The sequence below is a fragment of the Phycodurus eques genome, chromosome 1 (genome assembly GCF_024500275.1).
Source record: "Phycodurus eques isolate BA_2022a chromosome 1, UOR_Pequ_1.1, whole genome shotgun sequence".
Taxonomy (NCBI): domain Eukaryota; kingdom Metazoa; phylum Chordata; class Actinopteri; order Syngnathiformes; family Syngnathidae; genus Phycodurus; species Phycodurus eques.
Genome location: NC_084525.1, coordinates 49346153 through 49370364, shown reverse-complemented (window position 1 = coordinate 49370364; position 24212 = coordinate 49346153). Strand labels below are relative to the sequence as shown.

Below are 24212 nucleotides of genomic sequence, written 5' to 3'. Positions count from 1 at the left end.
ATGAATGCACTGAAAATTGTCTTGTGTTGAGTCAACAAAGTCAATATTTCCTTTATTTTGTGCTTCTTTCCCCTCTTTAATTAAGGGTTGGCACGGGCCAAGTCTGTCCCCACAAAGACCTACTCAAATGAAGTAGTGACATTATGGTACCGACCTCCAGATGTGCTTCTAGGCTCCACTGAGTACTCTACGCCCATAGACATGTGGTGAGCAAACACACACGGACTGCTCTTCATATTCGCAGAAAGCTAATATTCACGGCATTAAAATTCAACTCGAATTCCCACTGGGACAGACGAGAGCAGATGGTTTGCTCACTCTGTATGCTGCTTTCTCACTTTGCTGCTGAAAGGGGTGGCGGTGGCTACACCTGGATAAATGGGTGCCATCGTCATTTCTAAAATATTGTGGCCCTTTCGGCATCAATTCCCTCAACTCACATCCTGCCGACAACACCAATTGTCACGAGGGTGTCGTATTAAATATGATCAACTGAAAAGTGTAATGCACAATTATCTTTTTTTTTTTTTTTTTTTTTTTTTTTTTAAATAATGGGCAGTCTGTAGGGCAAAAGATAGCTAGATGCACTGTACACGAAAACCTTTTCATTATCAACTTATTTGTGTGTATGTGTTCTTATTGTTCGAAAACATTCCGTTGCTCACTCACCCTGTGTTTGGGTGTCACTGTACAGGGGTGTGGGCTGCATCTTTTATGAAATGATCACAGGCAGGCCTCTCTTCCCCGGATCCACCGTGGAGGACGAACTTCACCTCATATTCCGCATCCTCGGTGAGACTAAACAAGGGCTTTTCCAGTGCAGAAAATGCTCGCTTTTTTGTTTATTTATACTTACATGTATGTTTGTAGGCCAACAACTTTCCCCCCTTGCTAAATACATTTGATGCCCCCATTGAATTTGTGCGGACCTGCAACTGGTTAATAAACTGAACTGTCAACTCTTCCAGGCACCCCCACAGAAGAAACTTGGCCTGGCATCAGCACCAGTGAAGAGTTTAAGACGTATAATTTCCCCAAATACAACGCAGAGCCGCTTGTTAACCACGCTCCGAGGTACGTGCGCGTACTCACAGGCAGAAGAATCACACAATGAATGCGCAGTGTAATGCCGTCGCAACATGCAATATAATATTCAGATGACATTCATCGGTCGCTTCTCGAATTAGTTACATGAAGTGTCGAGTGAGTCTAGTTCCTCCACAGTTAGTGATGTGTCAACAGAATAAGACTTAGACCTCAGTGACCCGTCTTCTCTGTTCTTTGCTGGCGTGCAGGATAGACAACGACGGTCACGACTTGCTCTCAGTGCTTCTGCAGGTAACGGACATACAAGTGATCGAGGACACATTTCAGATAAATACACCAATAAATGTTGACCCTTTAAACCCCTCGTCTGTCTCTGTGTGATTCTAGTTTGAGGCGAAAAAACGAGTGTCGGCCGAGGATGCTCTCAGGCACGCGTATTTCAGAACGTTTGGCGAGCAGGTTCAAACCCTGGCTGACAGTGAGTCAACTGCTGCTAACGAGTCCTGCTCGAACGCGCACACGTGGCACCATCTCACTCACTGCCTGCCTTTTGTTTTCAGCGGCATCAATCTTCTCCATAAAAGGCATTCAACTTCAGAAAGACCCAGGGAAGAGATCCTCCGTCTACCCAGAGTCAAGTAAGTCTCTTGAGACGGCAAACTAGAAGAGAAAGACACACTCGGAGGATATCTTAGTGGGAATAAGACAAGGGCAGGCCTCCTCTCGCTCTCTTTCTTTCTCTCTTCCTCTTCGCTTAATGTTTTCTTTCATGCCGCTGTGTGGTCATACTTGCTGAGCACTATGTCCTAGTCTTACATCACTTTCGTGTTTCCTAATCTATGACATTACTAGCGGCCCCTGTGGGACATGACAGAGATGTTGCACTTTACGTAGTAGTCGTACTGTTTTTGTTATTTAATAAAGAGAGGATACTGATCCTCTTAGCAACGAGCAAAAAAAGTTATGAAATAAAATAGCGATCACAGAATGGACACAATGTTACAGACAAAACGCTGACATACTCTTACAGTTGGTCTTAATAGTGAGACAGGTTGCCACAGATGCACTCAAAACATTTTCAACATCTTTTGTAGGCTTTACACGAACAGGATTTTTGGGGCCGATCGCCGATCAGCGAGTTTAAAAAAAAAACGATAACCGATCACCGATCCGATCACAAGATGGAGGAATGTGTCTATTTAAATGATCTGTTCATTTACTGTATATACTTGTGTACTTAATTGCTCCAAAAATGATATTTACAACAAATAATGTATCTTTGTTCATCTATTTATGCCAGTGAGGCATAGTGACAGACAGAAGAAATGAATGGTCTTCTGTTAGATGGCAGGAAGTAAATACAGTAATTAATGTATCCACTTTTTGTGACATTTTTGTTTGTTGGTGTGGCGTGAGATTTTTCAATTGTAAAATATGTGCCTTGGCTCCATAAAGGTTGGAAATCACTGTGCTGCTTATGTACAACCGTCAGTGCTAGCTCTAGCTTGCTAGGCTACAGAACGTTTTGTTGCCTGCTTGCGAGCCGTATCGTATTAAAAGTATGTAAACATACCTCAGGCAAGCCTTAAACGAACGGTTTCCTCTCCTGTCCTGAGCACCGGTGACCATCAACGCATGTTTTCCCCCATTTTGTTCTTACAAACACACGGCGCGATCCATTGTTGTTGCCGTCACCATGGTAACGAGTGTATCCGGTCGCATTTGAGTTGACAAGATGAAGCCCAGTGATCGGCAAAAAATGGGATGCGGATTATTGCAGTAGTCTGACATAGTGCAATCGTGAAAGAGCAAATTTGTCTTGTAGTCTGATCCGGGCATTACGTGTTGTCTGTCTCAGACGTGTTGTCTGTCCCACACGTTTTTTTTTTTTTTTTTTTTTTTAATAACTTCATTGGCCGTCAGATATTTACAGTAGTACGTCAAAAGACACGCGACGAGGCTAAAAATAAACTAGCCTTTGGATTCAAATATACTGTGCTCGATGGGGAGTAAATTCACAGTCTATGTGTGAGTTTCACAGTCTATGTGTGAGTTTCGTGTCTTTCTTTCTTTCTCTACTCCAAAAACCTGTTCCTTTTCGTTGTCTCTGCACCCATTCACTCTTCTCTCGCAATGTTCATCTTTTCCTAAATACTTTCTGTCTCCTTTGTGCTCCCTACTCCACATACTTCTTTATTCCCGACTCCCCACCCTAAAAAGCGATGGCCCATAGGCTAGGCTCTGCGCCCTCGCAGTACTTCCAGAGAGAAGCAGCCAATCCCAGGCCTCAGAGTCACAATCTCTCCTCCACATCCACTGGCTGAGTGGCCGCTACCATCCTGGTAAATACGGTCTCTTTCACACTGTCTGTATCATGTTTTATGTTTTATGTTTCTTTTTTTTTTTTTTTTAAATCTATTTGACTGTCACTTTCCCCCCTCTTTGTTGCGATGCCACATTCTGTATGTCTGTCCTAAGTGAATCAACCTGAAAAATGAATCTCTCATCCTTCCCTGCAGGAGACTCTTATGTAGTCCAAACAAGCTTTTCCTCACATTTCACATTCGTGCAGAATGAACATCTCGACTTCCACTTACCCCGTCCCTCTTTTTCGTCGAGCAAACCTGCTGCCAGCATTTCTGTCAGGGATGAAAGGAACAACAATGTATTGGTAAAAGAAAGGATTCTGATGTGGAGTCAATTGATTCTTTTATCTGTAGTCCTCTTTAGGTTTCTCCAGTGAGAGATGTAGTCTTTTTGTTGAGCGTGTAGGTAAGGGCCTGAAGTCGTGTGTCTTTTTTAACCAGTAGCATGGATATACTGGACTGTAGTGTGGGTTTTCTTGCAGTGTTTGACTTGATACTGGTGAGTATATTTACACAGGTTCCTCTGTATATATGACAAATAATATAACCAAATAAACAATAGTTGAAATGTTAACCTTTGCGATACAAATTTGGCAAAACTGCATTGTTCATTATAAAATTGCGAGTAACTGGTTTGCTCTTGATATATATATTTTGTTTGTTTGTGTGAATTGTTAAATGTTGTCATCATTTTTATTCCCCAACATGAAAATCTGTCGGTAAAACTCTAAACCTTAGTGATAACCTCGAGATGTAGCGGAGGCAGTTATGCTCGCTGAATGCAGAAATGCTGTGGGAATAAACTGTGCTTAAACACGTACTGATACAATGTTTCCAACATGTTTGGCCAACATGTTTGTCTCTGTCTGTCTATCAGCTCAGGGAAAGGGCAGACGGCAGAGTGTGTTGTTCTAGCGGTGTCGGATGGTCCCAGAAGTGAGGAGGTCCACGACTGAAGGAGCAATTCCATCAGAGACAAACATTCAGCGACCACACCACGCGCACTGAAGGAGCGACACACTCTCACTTTGATGAAGAAAATTATTCACGCGTCCGCATAGAAACATCAACTGAACTCAACAGATTTTGGGACTGAAGAATTCAGACATGACTAAAGAATAATGCTCTCCCCTTGAGACAGACAAAAAAAAAAAAAAAAAAAAAAAAAAAAAAAAGATGAATTCGAAGAAATGTGTGTGACCACAAGAGAGGAAAGTGGGAGCGCTCGTGAGTCTCCTTGCTGCTAATTACCGCTGCCGTCCAGACGGGGGCAGTGTCGATGTGGGCCGAAACAGAACGCGAACTGTGAAGAAGATGGAGTGGCAGTGTGGCCTGATTCAAATGAACTTCATCACTCTTCAGTCTGTGGAACTTGTGCTGTACATAAACAGACTGAGCCTCAATCCAAACTCGACACATTGCACCTCACCTTGGCCCTTTATTATATGATCTGTAAAGCACGCACGCGTGCACATACACACACACACACACACATACACACACACGAGCTTCATTCTCTAGCTCCATAGCTCTCGCTTTTGCGCACACACAAACACTACCCCTTATGTTTCACTTGAAAGTATGGTTGTGTGTGAGTGTGTGTGTGTGTGTGTGTGTGCGTGCGTGCGTGCGTGTGTCGGTATCAATGGCGTTTACGGAGATGAACTTTAGCACCTTATTGTCCGCTAGAGGTCAGGGACGTTGTACTTTACCTCATGCGTCAAGAGTTAGGCTACGATCTAAATGGAATCGAATCGAAATGACAAACCGAAAAGAAAAAAAAACGAAAAAAAAAAAACACTAATCATTGGGAAAAACTTGGCGGATGATTTAGGTTACCACAATCATGGACACTGTAACGACTACTCCCATTAAAGCAAGTGTCACGACAATGAGTTAAAGAAAGCGTACAAGTCCTCGCCTGCTTCTCCTGAGACACCCCATTTTGCCTTGACTCGCAACTTATTGTGTGTGATATTATAGGCGTTGTTGTTCAACTGTTCTTTGCACCTAATTTTACCTCTTTGGATCACCGGTAGATGATTCAACAGCCCCAATCTTCTCCAAGACCAGCTCCGTGTGCAGTGTCTATTTTTACACTTGATTTTTTTTTTCTTTTGTTTTCCTATTTGTATATAAGATCCTACTTTGTACTTCTCAGAAGCAACGGTATTTCCAATTAATGGTATTTCTCAGTCTTTGCTGTGCTCCCGCTGTAATAGGGTTAGGCGACTGGCTGGGAACGTGTTGCACATTCCTCGAGCTCAGGACTTAATTGCGTGTGTTGTTTTTTGTGGGTGCTGCAAGGTTGCGGCTGAACCTCAGTGAATCCCCGTTAGTGCAGAATATATTGCCCCAAAATCCCTTCGCAAGGCTTTATTATGAAGTATTTTTCTGCGTTGATGCGCCAGTTCTTTTGTGTTCCCCATTCTCTTTTATTTAGACTCCAATGAGACTACCTGGTGTATATCGTAACACACTCGAAGCATGTTTTGTGTATTCCACACAGCCATGTTTTCAGATGGTATGTGAAATTGCTGGAAAAGGAACGTCGCCAAATGATTCCAATATTTGCATGGCATGTGAGCTAATAATAATCATCACATCAAACATCATATTGACCCCAACGATAGCAATGGGGAAAAAAAAAAAAAAAAAAAGGGTTTGTGGTGCTTTGGGACCAGATAACAACTTGAGCGTGTGTTCAGCGCAGTGCAGAAGCGGGTCACCGGGTAGTTAGCGGGACTCGAAGCGCTCTGAAACGATGTTACGTATTACTAGCTGCCAGGAACCTCCAAGCACACACAACCGTTTCACACACCGGTAAACTAACATGTCAACATGTACTGTATCGCCGAGACGGATTATGGGTATAGATCGGTGTGTTGCGGTCTTCTGGCGCTGACCTGGGATCGTCTCAGACTGAGACGCGATCACAGGTCTGTGCCTGTCAGGACTACGCCACCTAGTGTGTGGCAGTATGTAGCATGTACATAGATGATGGCTCACTTTGTATATATAGAGAAGTGTATAGGTTTGATACTGAGATTCACATTCTGCCCTTTTTGTGTTTCTTTAATGAAAGTCATAGCAATATTTCTGTAATCGATAAAAAAAAGCCAAGGTAGGGTGTAATAGGGTGAACATTTCTGATTTTTGAGGGGTGACTATGTATGATTCAACTGTGAGACTTGACAAAGAAAGTGACAAGGATGTTGGTCTTTTATGTTTTTGCTGTTTATGCAGATGTGTTTCATAGGTTGGAGTTTAGGAAGGGTCACTAAACACACGTCGATTATTTTCAGATGTTTTTTTCCAGTGAAAGCCATGATGGTGATAACAAGGTGGTTGTGTAAAGTGGTTACTTAAGGAGAAAAAGAGATGTGTGCACCAAGTTCAAAAATAAAAGTTGTGTTATTAAACTTTTGTTGTCTCTCTTTTGACGCAGTAAATATTTGACACTCAAATATTTTGAATTACACTTGTGTCTGTGGTCAAAGTTCACATCTGCTAATGCGCACCAGACACCAAATACACAGAGTCATTTCACTGTGGAAAACATTTTCTTTGTTGAGCCAATATATATACATATTTTTTTACTTTGACAGTATCTTGAAAAATAAATGTATAGCTCTAATATTCATGAAACAGAACGCATACGTGACAAAAATACGTGATCACAAGTGACATGGTGGATTACAGCCCTGTCACCAAAGAAATGAAATGTCATTTTAACTACATGGAGCATTCACACACTTTCCATGATGATTTACAAGTCTATCTTTAATAGTGTAAAGGCCTATTCAGTGGATATAAAAAGTCTACACACCCCCGCACAAATGCCAGATTTTTGTGATATAAAACAATTGACCAAGAAAAATCATCTCAAAACATTTTCTATGAAGACCATTATGTGACCCAAACCTGTATTTAAAAAAAAGTCTTTTCGAGGAGGGTAAGCAAAGATAAACAACTGAAATAATGTGGTTGTACAAGTGTGCACACCCCCTTAAAACTAGGATTCGGCTGTGTTCATAATTAGCCAGGTCGGCCTTGCAAATGAGAATCTGTTTTCTCAATTGTCTTACCAGGATAAATAAAGGTTACATTTAAATTTTAAAAAAAAGTGTTTATGATTCAGTTCAAGTTCAGCTGTTCTAATAGACTTTTCCTGACTTTTTTGTGTGTCTGCTAACACTGACTTGCCATTAGAAACTGTTCAGAATTCGCTGCCACCGCCATGCTTCACTGCAGTTTGGTGTGTTCTTTTGGTGAAGAGCTGTGTTGTGTTTGCACCAAACATACCTTTTGGAATTATTGTTGAAATGTTCAACGTTGGTTCCATTGGACCGTCGAACATTTCCCCAATCCCCACATATGTTTGGGAGATTTCAGGTTACATTGATGGTGAAAAATCTTTTGAAAAGGTTCATCTTTGTCTCATTTTTGTTTTTACCATGAAAACCTGGCAATTTGAATCAAGGGTGTGTAGACTTTTTATATCCATCGTATTGTATTTATTTATCTTACTATGCATCCACCTTACACTGGCCAAAACCAAAAGTGTTTTACCATGATGTAGTGCACTTTTACATCACTGCAAATAGCAATAACAGTAAACAATGTTGAAATATTACCCCCTTTAAAGTGGAAATCATTGACATTATTATATACAACAATACATTATTATCATTTTACAGTACATGTAGAATTTGGAGTAGCTCATTAGGTTGCACAGTTGTACCTAATGTTATGTCTGGTGAGCATATTTTTCTTTCAGAGATCCCTTTGTTTTTTTTCAATCAACTGTAAATGATGGGGCTGTAGACAGTGCTGCTTTTCGCAAAGTAGACCGGTAATGGTTGCAATTAGCGGGTCAATTTTTAGTGTGGAATCTACCATGACAGCCAGGGCCATGCTAGCGTATGGCGGCCAGGTCACCAGAAAGACCAGCACCATGGCGACAACCATGCGTGCCACTTGCACTTCCACTCGGTGTGTGCTGCCAGCCTCAGATACCTGCAGCTTGCTCACCTAGGACGCCAACGTAGAGACATCTCATTTCACAAGGCTTCATAAAAAGCGACACTTTCCAGGGTTATTTTTAACCAACATGTTCACACCAAGGAAGGAGACGGACGTAAGAATCACAACATGAGTTACATAACTTTGCAAAGTAAGAGCAGCTACAAGAACAAGCTCACCTGGTTCCGGAAGAGTACGGCACCCATTGGATAGCACACCACGATGTGGCGCTCCACGGAAATGACTCCTATTGTACCCAGACTTGCTATACCTGCGAGAGACAAGAGTAATTAGATATTGCAAAATTAAACAACATTACTTTGACTGTAATTTCATTGTGTCTCTACCGAAACAAGGCAGAACTTCCAATTCAATACTCATAAAAGAAAGAATCCTATTAAGTATGCATAGGAGAAGCTTTGAAAAGAAATTGAGAGAAGCCACAAACCCATCAAGTAAACATGCAAAATTTAAACTAACGTCACTTTAACTCCTGAATATCTTGTTATAAAAGCCTACTTTCACGTACTTTATTACTTATGAATCTTTACGACGCCACACACACGCGCACGCTCACAAATACATGCAGCAGTTCGGCTGAGGGACTCACCAAAAAAGGCCACAGCAAAGCCTTCTAATATGCAGCCCACGAGTCCAAGACTGAAGTAGCCCATTGTGGTGGTCACTGTGGTGGGCAGCCCTCCAAAAACAGCACAGCCCAGGTCACATACAGCCAGGCTGACCAGAGCGTAGCTGAGAGGCTGCCTCACCTGCTTGTGTCGCACGGTCACCGCAATCGCCGGAAGGTTGAGAATGATCCCCAAAATAGAGAAGACACCCATGATCACGGCCGGCATGGCGTAGCCAGTCCGACGGCTCTGCGTTGGCCTCGCTGACAGAAAAGGACGGGTTTCCGCGAGGGCTACGGTGCTCCAGTCGGTCATTTATGTGAAATGGGCTCAAGCGGACGGAATTTTCGCTGATAGGTTCCGATACTTGACATTAGCAGCCCACCTGCCTACTGAAAAACTATCTGACCAAATTCAAAACATCCAAAGGTCGAAGGTGCTAAAATAAAAACTCGACTGCGTAATCATGATGATCATCACACTCCAAATTTGGGATCCAACTGTGTAATTGAACAAAGACGTTAAAGATTTTAAATGTTGCGGTACAAAAATGAACATGTGAAGAAATCCTCAAAAAAGAGCGGATCTTTCCAACCAAATCTGCAGATCCGGATGGTATAATAACCTGTAAGACTGCACTTTCTGTGATTGTCTCACAACATGGGTTTAGCAGTGTTTCCCAACCTTTTTTGAGCCAAGGCGCCCGTTTTACGTTCCTTTTTTGAGCCAAGGCGCCCGTTTTACGTTCGAAAAATCTCACGGCAAAGCACTAACCAAAAATATCACGAAAGTATGAATACTGAAATAATGATGTTCCCTTTCTCTTGTTACTCACAAATCAACTTACTCGGTGTGAAATCTGGGCTTGCTTAATTGAACACAAAGATACTCCCGATTTGCCATCCATGTCAATATTGAAGTGATTTGTGTTTTGATGTTGCTGTCCGTAAGAATGGTTCTTGGTGTAAAACAGGGAACCCATTTTGTCAACAGACAAGATTTTGTAATTGACAGTTTAAAAAAAAAAAAAAACAATCTTTTTTTTTTTTTACTTTTGAAATTACTGGTTAGTACATTACTTCTAACTTATACTCAAGTACAGATTGTGAATACTTTTGATGTACAATACTGTCATTGCAAAATCGCCACAAAGTCTATGAATTACTTCTAATAGATCAACTTGAAGCTCACACGCCCCCCTTCACAAATTTAGAATTGAAGAAGCCTTTTGGATGAAAGGCGCAACGTCTTTAACAAACAAAATCAATCCAATTCCCTTGAGTCAACCTTTGCAGATCTCCCGCCGGCCGCGAGAGGGCAGTGTAGTCTCAGTTGTCCTGTAGTTCGACGGCACTTTTAAAAGGCTCTCTTTGACCACTGGCTACCGGCTGGCAAGAAACATGGCGGCCTCCATCAGGAAAGCAGCCCACGATATAGAAAGGCGAAACAGGACGGACGATGTCATTTTGACGGAGGGAATCGACTTCAGGTCGCTGTTACTGTCTGAGGTCGTGTTGGACGGACTGTCAGCGGCTGGTTTTCAAAAACCATCCCCGATTCAGCTGAAGGCGATCCCGCTCGGCCGCTGCGGACTCGGTATGTCTTTTCTTAATCAAGAAAGCTCCAACTTTTTTTGCATTCCGTGGCGTTTCTCTTGGCTGCACTGCTTCTGTATGGATGATTAATTTTCCGTCTTTATTTTTTTTTTTGCTCCAATCAAATTTCAGCCTGTGTGCTGCCATGTTAATCCTGCCTGCCCAGGGCCTTTAGAATCAAGTGTGCTGGCCGATGCAATTTAAACTACAGTGGTCCGAAAAAGCGTTTGCCTCCTTCCTAATTTCTTTATTTAAAAAAAATGTTTTTTTTAATTGTTTTTGCATGTTTAGCACACTCAAATGTTTTGCATCGTTAGTCAAAGACTACATAAGTAAACACTAAATGCAAATTTTAAATCGTTTTTTTTTTTATTATTAAGGGAGAAAAAAATAATCAAACCTACATGGCTCTGTGTGGAAAAAGTGATTGCCCCCCCCCCCCCCCCCCCCCCCCCCTAACATCCGCAATCAAGCGTTTGCAATAACTTGCAAGGAGTCCTGTACAGCGCTGGAGAGGAGTTTTGGCCCACTCTTCTTTGCAGAATTGTTGTAATTCAGCCGCATTAGTGGCTTTTTGAGCATGAACCTCCTTTTTAAGGTTATGCCACAGCATCTCAATAGGCTTCAGGTCAGGACTTTGACTAGGCCACTCCCAAGTCTGTATTTAGTTTTTCTTCAGCCATTCAGAGGTGGACTTTTCTGCTGTGTTTTGGATCATTGTCCTGCTGCAGACCCCGAGTTCGTTTCACCTTGAGGTCAAGAACAGATGGCCAGACATCCTCCTTCAGGATTTTTTGGTAGACAGCAGAATTGATGGTTCCATTTATCACAGCAAGTTGTCCAGGTCCTGAAGCAGCAACAAAAACAGCCCGAGACCATCACACTCTAACCACCATATTTTAATGTTGGTATGATGTTCTTTTTCTAAAATCCGGTGTTACTTTTACGCCAGATGTAATGGGACACACATCTTCCAAAAAGTACAACTTTGGTCTCGTCAGAGACAAAACGTCTTGGGGATCATCAAGATGTCTTCTGGCAAAATTGAGACTAGCCTTAATGTTCTTCAACCAATCAGATTTCAAATTGGCCTCAGAGGATCTTTATTTTCCCATTCTCTGATTGGTACATCAGAACAAGCCAAATTTGACTAATAAAACACGCCTGTAGCGATTTGCTCGCAATAATACATTTAATTATCAGCAACTTTGTTGATTATTTTGGAGAAATATTGATTCTGAACTGCTTCAGATGATGTACGTGGCACAGTTGCATGCTGTTGTATATCGCGAGTATTGATAGTTTCTATAACTTCAACGGAATAGTTGTGGTTAAAGGGATGGATTAAGTCGACCAAGTCCCCACTGAAGGCCCAGGTACCAAATGCACGGCTGATCTTTCTGATTTGTGGTGGTGAAAGGACAAGAGGGCACTCCATTGTTTTGCTGGTCAATGGGAAGTAAATATAAAGGCAAATTAAATGGATATATGACCATTAAACATCACATTCACTCTTTGTTTAAGACTCTTGATGGATTATTATTTGGAATGGGTATCTGCAATCTGACAAATTATGACAACAGAAACACCGACAGCGGAAACACATAGACAGGTGTAGGGTAAAGCCGCTTCCCGGCTTCAACATTCATCGAGCGGACCGCGACATGGAATCATCGGGAAAAACGAAGGGCGGCGGGATATGCCTCCATATAAACGAAAAATGGTGTACGGACGTCACGGTGCTCAGCACACACTGCAGCCCGCATTTGGAGTCGCTGTTTCTGAACTGTAAACCATTTTACGCGCCACGTGAGTTTGCATCGTTTATACTGGCTGGAGTCTATATCACACCGCAAGCTAACACGAGCGCCGCATTGCTAACGCTCGCCGAACAAGTCAACGAAATTGAAAAAAAACACCCTGACTCACCCCTCATTATTCTCGGGGACTTTAACAAAGCTAAACTCAACCACGAACTCCCTAAATACAAGCAGCACATCGACTGTCCTACCAGGGAAAATAATACTTTAGACCACTGCTACACTACGGTAAAAAACGCATACCGTGCTATACCTCGTGCAGCCCTGGGCTCGTCTGATCACTGCTTAATTCACTTAATACCGACGTACAAGCAAGTACTTAAATGTGCGAAGCCTACAGTGAAAACAGTCAAAAAGTGGACCAATGAAGCAAAGATGGAACTTCAAAGCTGTTTAGACTGCACAGACTGGAGTGTCTTTGAAAATTCAGCCGGCAGCCTGGATGAATATACGGACACTGTCACATCCTATATCAGTTTCTGTGAAGAGGTTTGTGTACCAACAAAATCATTTCGGACATTCAACAACAACAAGCCGTGGTTCACTGCTAAACTTAAGCAGCTTCGCCAAGCTAAGGAAGATGCATATCAGAGCGGGGCCAGGGCCCTGTATAATCGAGCTAGAAACCAGCTTACTAAAGAAATTAACATTGCAAAGAGGATCTATGCAGCAAAGTTGGAAAAACAGTTCAGCGCGAACGACTCGAAATCAGTCTGGCGTGCATTCCAATCGCTGACTAATTACAAGCGACGATCCCCCCAAGCTGAGAACAATAGCACACTAGCCAACGACTTGAATACCTCTATTGCAGATTTGAAAAGGACAGTTTTACTCCACACACCCACCCGGCCGCACCCGCGACCACAACCACACCTCTGACTTCTGCGTTAACCATCCATGAACAGGATGTGAGACGCATCTTCAAACAACAGAAGATTAACAAAGCAACAGGACCGGACCATGTGTCCCCATCCTGCCTCAAAGTCTGCGCGGACCAGCTCGCTCCAGTCTTCACTCAGATCTTTAACAGATCTTTGGAAATGTGCGAAGTTCCATCCTGCTTCAAACGCTCCACCATCATTCCAGTCCCCAAGAAACCTGCAATCTCTAGTCTGAATGACTACAGGCCTGTCGCTTTGACATCTGTGGTCATGAAGTCCTTTGAACGTCTCGTGCTGGACCACCTCAAGAGTGTCACAGGTCCCCTGCTGGACCCCCTGCAGTTTGCCTACCAAGCGAACAGGTCTGCGGATGATGCAGTCAACATGGGACTGCACTTCATCCTAGAACACCTCGACAGTGCAGGGACCTACGCGAGGATCCTGTTCGTGGACTTCAGCTCAGCGTTCAACACCATCATCCCTGAACTCCTTTCAACCAAGCTTCTCCAGCTCAGCGTCTCACCTGCCATCTGCCAGTGGATTTACAGCTTTCTGACGGGCAGGACACAGCAGGTCAGGCTGGGGGAGGCCACCTCATCCACACGCAGCATCAGCACTGGGGCGCCCCAAGGTTGTGTCCTCTCTCCGCTGCTCTTCTCTCTCTACACGAACGACTGCACCTCAGCGAACCCGACTGTCAAGCTCCTGAAGTATGCAGATGACACCACTGTCATCGGCCTCATCAAGGACGGTGACGAGTCTGCATATCGACAGGAAGCGGAGCGGCTGGAGCTGCGGTGCGGCCGACACAACCTGGAGCTGAACACGCTCAAGACGGTAGAGATGATCGTGGACTTCAGGAGGCATCCTTCGCCACAGCTGCCCCTCACGTTGTCCAGCTGCCTTGTGTCAACCGTCGAGACCTTCAAGTTCCTGGGAATTACAATCTCTCAGGACCTGAAGTGGGCGAACAACATCAACTCCGTCCTCAAAAAGGCCCAGCGGAGGATGTACTTCCTGCGGCTTCTGAGAAAGCACGGCCTGCCACCGGAGCTGCTGAGACAGTTCTACACAGCGGTCATGGAATCGGTCCTGTGTTCTTCCATCACAGTCTGGTTTGGTGCTGCTACAAAAAAGGACAAACTCCGACTGCAACGGACAATCAAAACTGCTGAAAGGATTGTCGGTACCCCCCTACCCACCATTGAGGACTTGCACGCTGCCAGAACTAAGACAAGGGCGTGCAAAATCCTCTCGGACCGTGTGCACCCCGGTCACCAGCTCTTCCAGCTCCTTCCCTCAGGTAGGCGCTACCGATCAACGCAAACTAGAACTAGTAGACATTCCAACAGCTTCTTCCCTCTTGCGATCAACTTCTTAAACACCTAACCTATAATTCCATTACAACAAGCTGGCAATTTTTTGACTTGAGTTGGTTGTCACATTTCTGTGGGGCCAATTATTTATTACTTGTGCACTCACTGTAGTTGTCTCGCCATGCTGCACTATTTGCATATACTGGCCACTCATGCCAGAGTAGCATCTGCTCCATTTGCACACTGATTGAGGAGTATCTGTAACATTTGCACAACCGACATTGTCCCAGATGATCGCACTACTTGTCACTTTAAACCGCATACACTCCTTGAAGTCTCAGCGCCCTTTGCACAATGGTCATTGCACCGGACTATTGCAATATTAGTCGTTCGAACTGCTCTAAGTGCGAGAGGACTCTGCATCTTTTTGCACAATTGTTTTTTGTCAATGTCTTTATGTCCCCAAAGTGTTCTGTAAATTGACTGTTTGTTGTACTAGAGCGGCTCCAACTACCGGAGACAAATTCCTTGTGTGTTTTGGACATACTTGGCAAATAAAGATGATTCTGATTCTGATCGGTCATGAACTAATGTGTAATTATAAGATTTTTTTCAAAATGTATTCAATGATGTTGCGCGCTTGCGTGTTTGACCTGTTCTTGTGACGTACGGTATGTCGTCGTGCAAACAAATCCGGAGCGTTGTTTTCACGACATTCGCAATTGCGGGAAAACCAAAGCTTGCAATACAGCTTACGGGCTTCAGCCAGTCAGTTGTGTCAGTGCAAATTGGAGGGATTTGGAGCTTCCACTACATGCGACTCTATAATAACATGCCCAATCGAGTCAATGGTTCTCAGTTGCCAATGATGATTGTCTTGTTTCAGATTTGATTGTACAGGCCAAATCTGGCACGGGAAAGACATGCGTGTTCTGCACAATTGCTTTGGATTCTCTGATCCTGGAAAATTCTGCCACACAGGTGAGTACAATTGCAGTCACTATTTTATAAGGTCTCGGTAATATAAGGTACAAAATGAGAATTATGGTGAGCTGTACCGTCACTCGACTAGCAGATGGCCATGTTTGTTAATCACTTTGGTTATGGCGTCTTAATCTGATGAGGTTAAGATGCTCAGTCTCCTATGGTTAAATGAAAGTGGACACTAATTGATAAAGCAGAGGTCCATCCGATCTGTCTGCAGTGAAGTGCACGTTGATTTGATTAGCTGCAGGCTCTTACCGATTGAGAACTCTTTGGCTCCAATCTGCCCCAATCAAACGTAAGTGCTTGTTGACTTTTACTTTGACCCGTGCAGGTCCTCGTGCTGGCTCCTACGCGAGAGATAGCCGTGCAGATCCACTCCGTCGTGATGGCGATCGGCTGTGCCATGGAGGGCTTGCAGTGCCACGTGTTCATCGGGGGGCGGCCTGTTAGTCAGGACAAACTCCACCTGAAGAAATGCCACGTAGCTGTGGGCTCACCTGGTAAGAGGCCAGTCATTACGTGTTCACAGCACTTGACGTAATTGAACAAATCCAACACTGGGTGGGATATTTTACGACGGTAACAGTCGCCATAGAGATCCCTGTTTCTTATGGCAGAAAACCAAAGGAAAGCACATTTTCCCCTAAAGCAATCTTGATTCCAAAGATGTTAAATTGCCACAATACTTAAAAGCAATTTTCCTTCCTTGTTGCATGAAAGAAAATAACCCCGCTCACATAATTTCACAGGTCGAATCAAGCAGCTCATTGACCTCGGCATGTTGTCCACTGCCAGCATTCGTCTCTTTGTTCTGGATGAGGCTGACAAGCTGCTGGAGGAGGGCAGCTTCCAGGAACAGATAAAGTGCCAATCATTCTTGAGCTTCTCCTTACAAATCGGTACAAATGAAATGTCTCAAGTGAACCAAACCTTTTGTCCCGCTACAGCTGGATCTACTCCTCTCTGCCTGTGAACAAACAGATGCTGGCACTCTCTGCGACCTACCCAGAATCTCTTGCTCAGCACCTTACCCGCTACATGAGAGATCCCACTTTTGTCAGACTCAACCCCAAGGACATGGAACTCAAAGGTGCATGCGCGTCATCCATTTAAGCTTCCTGCGTTCTTGCTGACTGACTTGACAACAAATGGTCTCTCCCCTGCCCGCTGCCCATGTTTGACGCATGCTAGGCCTGCGGCAGTATTACAAGCTGGTGCAGTCCCATCCGTTACCTCATAAGATCTTCGAGGAGAAGGTGCAGCACTTGCTTGAGCTCTTCGGCAAAATACCCTTCAACCAAGCCCTTGTATTCTCGAATCTGCACACAAGGTGATTTGTAGATTTGATGTTTACCATTAACTACGCCTAGAAAAGACGACGTTAAGTTGAAATAATTGCGCTGTGCGTTCCCCCTCCACCCTCAGGGCTCAGCATCTGGCAGACATCTTGTCCTCTAAAGGCCTACCCGCTGTTTGTATCTCAGGTGAGTTGTGGAGGGAGAGGTCAGGGGGACTTACAGCCAATAAACAACCAAGATGACATACATCGTCCAAAACTGAACTTGGCATCACCGAGTTAGGATAGGCTAGCGTCTTTGTCGTAACAGAAGTGCGTTCCAATTTCTCTGTTGTAATCTTAATAATAATTGTACAGGCAGTCTGAGTCAGGAACAGAGACTTGAGGCCATGTCCAAATTGAAGCAGTATCAGTGCAGAGTGCTAATCTCCACTGACCTGGTGAGTCCCACTTTTTATTTATTTATTCATTGGTCATTAAAAATTGTATTACTATCAGTATTGTTGTTTTTTGTTGTAGACCTCCAGAGGCATAGACGCAGAGAAGGTCAACCTGGTGATAAATCTGGACGTGCCGCAGGACTGGGAAACGTACATGCACCGAATCGGACGAGCCGGGCGCTTCGGTCAGTGTCCAGCGTGGTTATTCGTAGGCAGAAGCAAGCGATCGCTGCAGAGTGAAAGGGGGTACATCTTCCTCATCACTCTGCGCAATTGGGCAAAAGGAAGTGGAGAGAACTTTCAATGCTTTCTTGAAGCACACATCCGAAAGAAAACCTGCTATGCAGCTTTTGTTTGCTGCTTCTTTTTAATGTTATTTCCCCACAATTGGCTGGATGCGTGTTTTTGCGAATTATTTTATCGGCTGTACGCCGCTACCATACGTAATGAATGATGTTATGACGTAAAAAAATTCACCTGTGTGGACTGACAACAGAGTCAATCTTCTGCTGCGTGTTACTTTTTGACGAGAAATATAAGAAGCAATTGTTGAGCCCTGGTAGACGCTGTACGTCATGACACATTCTAACCGGGATCAAAACCCTGTCCACAGGCACTCAGGGGCTGGCTGTGACCTACTGTTGCCACGGTGAAGAGGAGAACAAGATGATGGCCATTGCTCAAAAGTGCGGCCTGAGTTTGTCAGCGTTGCCACGTAAGCCCCGCCCGCATATTGGCGAGCACTTTGCTTGGAGCGTGCTTGGTATCTTTCCTGTTAGTTTGTTTAAAATAATCTAACCATGTTCCCACCAAGACATACAGACAGAAAGGTTCAACGTAATATCTCTCCCAAAACCCCCACCCCACCCCACTGTGAAATGTCTGTTGTGAGGATCTTGGCATCAGCTACATAGATATATCACACATTCCAACCCACCAATGAATTCACAAAAAAGCTGTAGAGCGACACAGTTGACAAAAGACACCATTGGTGAATGTTTGTGTTGTCACACAATGAGAATGCACAAACTGCTTACCAAATTGATCGGAAGTGTTACACATAGTGAAAACAGGTCAACAGAATTCGTCCAGTCATATTTGTCTTCTTTCAATTTAGCCACCATTGATGCTGGGCTGATGGCTGAGCAGTGCGACTGGGATGTCTGCGCTGAGGCTTCAACTGTGGGCCGCCGAGCGTTCTCCACGAATGAGAAAAAGAAGGCGGCGCGGTCCAAAGCGTCCTCGCCTGCTGTTTCCGCCAACATCACGGAGGAGGCCGGGGAGCCAGATAGGAGCCGCACAGAAGCCCGTGTCGGAGCTGAAGGCCTGTCTGCAAAAGAATATCCTGCAGAGAAAATGCTGTTGCAGAACCCCTCTAAAGCGGCACCCACTCGTAAAGAGTTGCAAGACGCGCTGCCCAAGATCCCGCCGCTTACCTCGTTTAAGAGCCGCGCGCCTGCGTTTATGACCTTCGAGGAGGCTGAGCGGGACTTCCAAGCGTTCATTATGACAGGGCTAGGTAGATCGGTGGAGATCATCAGGGAGTTCAGCGGCCAGGGAGACGGCGGTGATCCTAACGGGCACAGAGAGTTTGCCACGCTTGAGGACGACGGAGGTGAGATCTGTCAAGGATGGAAGTTGGAGCGGAACCCTGCAAAAGCGACTTCTGGTTCTTCACGCTCTGAAGATGACATGGAGGAGAACTCTGAGCGAAAGTACAATATGACTGCAGGCAGTGAGAGCACTGCAGCCACGCACACTCAGACAGACGCGAGCCCTAAATGCGCCGTAGCACAAGCGAAGACTGAGTCATTTAGACCAAAAGCTCCCGGAACATTCCCGACAACAAACTCAACAGGCAGCAGAACTTCACCCCTGACTGCCAATTTTAAATCAGCGCTCGGTACGAAAGCGGACACTCAAACTAAACTGGTGTCTTCGGCCAAAGCGAGTAGAAAGGATTTAGCAAAGAAGAAAGGTCGGCTGGAAAAATGGAGCAGCAGGAAGCCGGAGACAATGCGGACACAGCAAAAATGGGAAAGGGATGACGACAAGTATGACAAAGAAGAAGACTCCAGTGCTGAGAGTTACTGGACAGAGTGCGCCAGAGCCTGGAATGCTTACTACGCCTCGATGTCTCCTTTTGGGGAGCAAAGTTACCGAGGCTACTACAGTGCCGCTCACAACTGGATGGCAGCGTACCGCATGAACACAGTTTACATGGAGGAACTGCTCAAACACTGATTTGATGTGCCTAAATACCAGCAGGCACCCCGGGGTCAATGTCGCTCTGAGGTGCCTTTCGTGTCCTCATCAGAATTTGTGTAATTATCATGGAAACGGAGCAGAATAACAAAAGTGAGATCCTGTGAATGGACAAACATTTCTACACGTACCAGTACGATGCAAGTGTTTCTTTCGCTTTTCAACTGGATGGACATGGTTTTGGAATGTTGCACATACCGTTATACGTTTTTCTTGTCAAACAGCTTTTGATCATGCATATACTACTGTATTTAACATTTTGCATGTGTCCCTGAAATCGCTGTCATTATGGTAAGAAACCCTCCTGATGTTTTCAGGAACATTGCGGCCAGCATTTTGTCCTCCTCCAATTCAGGCTGAAACAGTGACTCATTGCAGAGTAAATAATGACACATTTCATGATGTCTATCATGTTCTGAGTGTAGTTGGATGTTGTCAACCTTAACATGTCCATTCTGTCAGTAAAATTTCAATTGATATAAAAAGCTTGCAGAAATGTGATACATATTTGGTAGATAGTACAAATACAGCTTGCTAAATAAAGGTCCATCATGTGCTCATGATTAGAAAAACTATGTCCATCCTGTCATTGTCCACCCTGTTGGTAAGTGCGCACATTTTGCTGCTTACATTTAGGCATTTTTTTTTTTTTTAATACACTGTGCTACTGTATGGTGTTCCTTGGCAAATAAATGCAATGATGTGCAGTGCCATTTCTCCTCCAAACGCGGTGTGCATTATGGCATCCAAACAGTTGAATTTTGCTCTCATCGGAGCAGACTATATTCTCCCAGTATTTAACCGGCTTGTCCAAATGTTGTTCAATAAACTTTAAACTTTTGGAGCCTTTTTTTTTTTTTTTTTTTTTTTGTCGGCCATCAATTAGGACTGAACCAGCCGATATCCATTGGCAATGACCAGTGGCTGGATTGCTGTTCGATTATTGACCGATTTTAGGTGTTGCCTTGGCTTTCCAGTTTGCCACCTCCCTTTCTTCACGATGGAACGCATTTCCCCCCATTTTTACGCACCACTTAATTTCAGGTCTTATTTGCTCTATGGCATCCCAGCATCTTGCGGAAATGTCCCGTCAATAGCACCGACAACGGCGACGAGTTGAATACTTATTTCAGCCTTGAGCAAGGTCAGACATCTTCACGCGATTGCAGCTAATCAGCGCTGACAATCAGTGATGACAACAAAACCCCTCGAGTGCTTCAACCAAGGGGCCACTCAATCGTGTTTGTTTGTTGTTGTTGTTGTTGTTTTCTCTCTCTCCGCTGTGCCCCAAATGAAATCCTTGAGTGGCGACCGCGTGACGAGCAGGAAGGGATTTGTCCAGGGTGTGCACAAAAATGGTTCGAGAGGCGAAGTCGTTCTGCAGCAATGACGGACGTGCTCGTTTCCAGGAACGACACCGAGACCAAGCCCGATGTGCTGCTCGCCGTCTCCCAATGCACGGTCCTGGTCCTCGCCCTCGTCCTGGGCCTACCCGGGAACGTGTGGGTGTGTTGGGTCGTGTTCCGAACCAAGAGCCTCCGGACGAGCGACAACGCGCTGCTGGTCAGCTTGGCCGCCAGCGACCTGCTGAAGTGCTCCGTGGACGCGCCGCTCTTGCTCGCCTCCTTCCTGCAGCGCGCGCGTGGCGAGCGGCTGCCGGCGTCCGCGTGCGCCTCGCAGCACTTGACGTGGGCCTCGTGCGGCTGCGTGCAGCTGCTGACGCTGGCCGGCATCAGCGTGGAGCGCTACCAGGCCGTCGCCTTTCCGTTCCGAACGCGGCGGAGGAGAGCCCGGGTTCGCCTGTGGATCGTCTTCATCTGGCTTTGCGGCCCGGCCTCGGCTCTCCTTTCGCTGACCCTCTCCGAGCGGCCCCTCTTCTACGCGCTGTGCCGGCCCGCCGCCTCTCACGGCCACGCTCGGCCTCGCCACCCGGATCCGTTCGGCCCTTACGTTTTGGTGCCCGTGTGGGTCTCGTCCCTGACCGTCATCGTCATTCACTACGGGCGAATCGTCGCCATGGTGAGGAAGCACCGAAAGAAGGCGTTCAGTCGCGGCATTCGGGTGATGCCCGCGGTGTCCCGGCACGCGTGGAGGTGGCCGGGCGACTCCACGGGCCGTTTCGCCGGACGAGCCCGCGGGGCGACTCCGGAGATCGCGGGAGCGGTGTGTCTGCTGACGCCGGGCGCCCGAGAGCGGGGCAAGAAGCGGATGGAGGGCAAACTGGCCAAACGCTTCGGCTACATGATCGTCGCCTTCGCGCTTTGTTGGCTTCCCATGGTGCTTATTTTGATCATCCAACACCTCGTCGCACGGCCGGACGCCGACGGAGTGAGTTGCACAAGGACAAAGACAAGGGAAAGAAAAATAAAAAAAAAGTCGTTTCAAGCGACGCGACAAAAGTTTGCTATTTCTCTTCGATTTCAATTGTGAATCATACCAGAATATTAAATGCAAACGCTAAAAAAAAAACCCAAAAAAACCATCTTCAATTCATCTCATCCATTGTCATCATCCGGTGCTTGCCATTTGCAATTTGAATTCATTGGCGCAAATTTGTATGACGCCAGCATATAATTCATTTTTGCTGTCAATTTGGGCATGGAAAAATGATTGGCATGTCATGAAATTACACAATACAAACACCGTTTCACGTAGATTTAAACACAACAACAACAACAACAACAACCTTGCAGCGTCGCCCTGTGCGGCCGCACATAACGCGCATGTCGGAAACCGCCACTGCATTGTTACTGTTAAGCGCAAGAAAGCGTGCTTTCGCTGAAAAGTAAAAAGTCTAATGAGAACCTCCTCCATTCGGAGACAGTGACATGCGTTTTTGTTTGTCACACAGTTGCTGCTGGAGATGGAGACCTCGGCGATGGTGCTCACTTGCGTGCAAGCTGCACTGGATCCACTCATCTACACTTTGGTCACCAGACAGTTTCGCTTTGAACTCAGCAAGATGTTCTTGTCTCTCCGAAGGTGTCCACTGAATTTGGGATCCTGAAATTCCGCCGCACGACAAACGCCCTGATCACAAATCCACGCAGAATGCGACGAACGAGGCCAGGGAAAAACTCCACAGACTTGGCATATGCGGCAGATATAGATGTTTTATCAGGCCTTTCACAGTTGGGACACGAGACAAGGTCATAAATAATATCAAACACATGACAAGATACACGCACACACACACACACACACAGCAGTAATTGCAACAATGACAGGTGGCAAAGCAAAGAGTGAGACGAAAACCTGACTGATTTTAAAGACAAACGCGAGTACATAACAGAGAAAGAGAGAGCAATAACACACTACAAGAGGGCGCTATTATTTTTTGTTGCATTAAAAAAAAAAGCCAATCATTGGACACGTTGAGCCCCACTCAAACTGTGTTCGAAAGTGTAGCTGACAAGTTTGATCCCAGTCCCTGCAACATAAAAGAAAAGAAACCTCACTTCTGCCATCACCTGTTGTACAGTAGTTCTAAATATTCCAAAATGTTGGAATTAATGCTATGTTGTTGTCTTTAAAACCGCTTTCAGTAAAAGCCAGAAAAAAAAAAAAGGCCCGCTTGTCTGTGCTTGTCTCTTTGTTTTAACGCCTGCATGGTGATTTTCGCAATATTTCCGGGCAGCTGCTGTCACGACACCAAAAAAATAGTACTAGTACTTAAACTAGAGGAGTGACACTTTCTGCTCTCACTCTGTAGAATCCTTTTGGCTTTCTCGGATTCGTCCCCATCTTTAGGATTAAGGAAACGCATCAGGGATTTGGGTTGTAATACAAGATGGAGGAGCAAGATTGGGATGGAATTTGGATCTCCGGCACGGGTTCAAAGCTGTTGGACTAACATTCGAAAAGGTCAAGTGGAGTTGGCAAAGAGCCCTGGGCCTGGTTCAATAAGTGGCCTTCGTGTCGCCATAGAAACCAACACAACAGATCCCGCTCCCTCCTTCCAGTTCTCCTGCAAATGAAGTGGGACCAAAAAAAATATATATAAAAAAATTGGAACATCCAGGAGGACAAAAAGTACAAACACCAAAGTTTCTTAACCACACAAGAGTACACATAGTCAACAACTTTGAAAAATTCCCAGTGAGTTAGGGGAAGGAATAACGCTGCTTGACAGTTATAAAGACGACTGTCAGCAAAAACGGTCGTTAACACAGGAGGGATAAGGAACACGAGCGGACAACGACGACAGAGAGAGAGAGAGAGAAATACAAACAGAGGAGTCAGGGAGAGAGTGAGACGAAAGAGAGAGAGCACAGCTTCACAGGTTCTGCCATACGATGGTCAAATATTACAAAATATTCTATTAACAATATTCACAAAGGACCTGGGCACAGAACACGTTAGTGTCCAAAATTCTCAGCAAATGCCTTGTGCTTTTTTTTTTTTTTTTTTTTTTTTTTTTTTTTTTTTTTAAATAGGGTGGCTTTACATAAAAAAAATAATAAAAAAATAAAAAAATAATAATAATAATACAAAATAATTGGATGCAATTTTGTCATTTGAGGTCTGTCCACAGCCACAGGGGG

At 44.9% G+C, this 24212-nt stretch overlaps 4 protein-coding genes across 10 annotated transcripts in view; 3 read left to right on the top strand and 1 right to left on the bottom strand.

Moving 5' to 3' along the window:
- The window catches only part of LOC133413316 (cyclin-dependent kinase 17-like), a 35848-nt gene extending 30609 nt beyond the window's left edge, over positions 1–5239 (top strand). For 5 of the 7 annotated variants that reach the window (XM_061697503.1, XM_061697537.1, XM_061697510.1 and 2 more), the window contains 8 exons: positions 86–206; positions 695–792; positions 969–1074; positions 1296–1338; positions 1435–1525; positions 1608–1685; positions 3268–3389; positions 4291–5239. In XM_061697503.1, the coding sequence (XP_061553487.1) occupies positions 86–206; positions 695–792; positions 969–1074; positions 1296–1338; positions 1435–1525; positions 1608–1685; positions 3268–3371 (641 nt within the window). In that variant the 3' untranslated portion in view covers positions 3372–3389; positions 4291–5239. The remainder of the gene's footprint in view (positions 1–85; positions 207–694; positions 793–968; positions 1075–1295; positions 1339–1434; positions 1526–1607; positions 1686–3267; positions 3390–4290) is intronic. The other 2 variants (XM_061697517.1, XM_061697542.1) reach the window with 1 other exon arrangement.
- Positions 5240–8215: 2976 nt separating this feature from the next.
- Positions 8216–9304, bottom strand: LOC133395152 (parapinopsin-like). The gene is given in 5 exon segments (XM_061668015.1): positions 8216–8269; positions 8271–8447; positions 8604–8605; positions 8608–8709; positions 9049–9304. Coding segments are annotated over 5 exon segments (582 nt in total). The 5' UTR covers positions 9296–9304.
- Positions 9305–10450: 1146 nt separating this feature from the next.
- Positions 10451–20381, top strand: ddx20 (DEAD (Asp-Glu-Ala-Asp) box polypeptide 20). The gene is made up of 11 exons (XM_061670149.1): positions 10451–10663; positions 15566–15660; positions 15998–16166; positions 16416–16530; positions 16614–16756; positions 16858–16996; positions 17092–17150; positions 17321–17403; positions 17483–17588; positions 18017–18118; positions 18521–20381. The coding sequence occupies exons 1-11, from the start codon at positions 10468–10470 to the stop codon at positions 19645–19647; spliced, it is 2334 nt and encodes a 777-aa protein (XP_061526133.1). The 5' UTR covers positions 10451–10467; the 3' UTR covers positions 19648–20381.
- A 673-nt stretch (positions 20382–21054) lies between these two features.
- On the top strand, positions 21055–22745 carry LOC133411719 (neuromedin-U receptor 1-like). Its single transcript, XM_061698603.1, has 2 exons — positions 21055–21996; positions 22520–22745. The coding sequence occupies exons 1-2, from the start codon at positions 21055–21057 to the stop codon at positions 22673–22675; spliced, it is 1098 nt and encodes a 365-aa protein (XP_061554587.1). The 3' UTR covers positions 22676–22745.
- The last annotated feature ends 1467 nt before the right edge of the window (positions 22746–24212 follow it).

What these genes read in the sequence shown, in the direction of transcription:
- ddx20 (XM_061670149.1), top strand. Translation starts at nt 10,468, where the DNA reads ATGGCGGCCTCCATCAGGAAAGCAGCCCACGATATAGAAAGGCGAAAC. An exon ending in TGGAAAATTCTGCCACACAG is followed by an intron (nt 15,661 to 15,997) that starts GTGAGTACAATT and finishes TGACCCGTGCAG; the next exon opens with GTCCTCGTGCTGGCTCCTAC. An exon ending in CGTAGCTGTGGGCTCACCTG is followed by an intron (nt 16,167 to 16,415) that starts GTAAGAGGCCAG and finishes ATAATTTCACAG; the next exon opens with GTCGAATCAAGCAGCTCATT.
- LOC133411719 (XM_061698603.1), top strand. Translation starts at nt 21,055, where the DNA reads ATGACGGACGTGCTCGTTTCCAGGAACGACACCGAGACCAAGCCCGAT. An exon ending in CACGGCCGGACGCCGACGGA is followed by an intron (nt 21,997 to 22,519) that starts GTGAGTTGCACA and finishes TTTGTCACACAG; the next exon opens with TTGCTGCTGGAGATGGAGAC.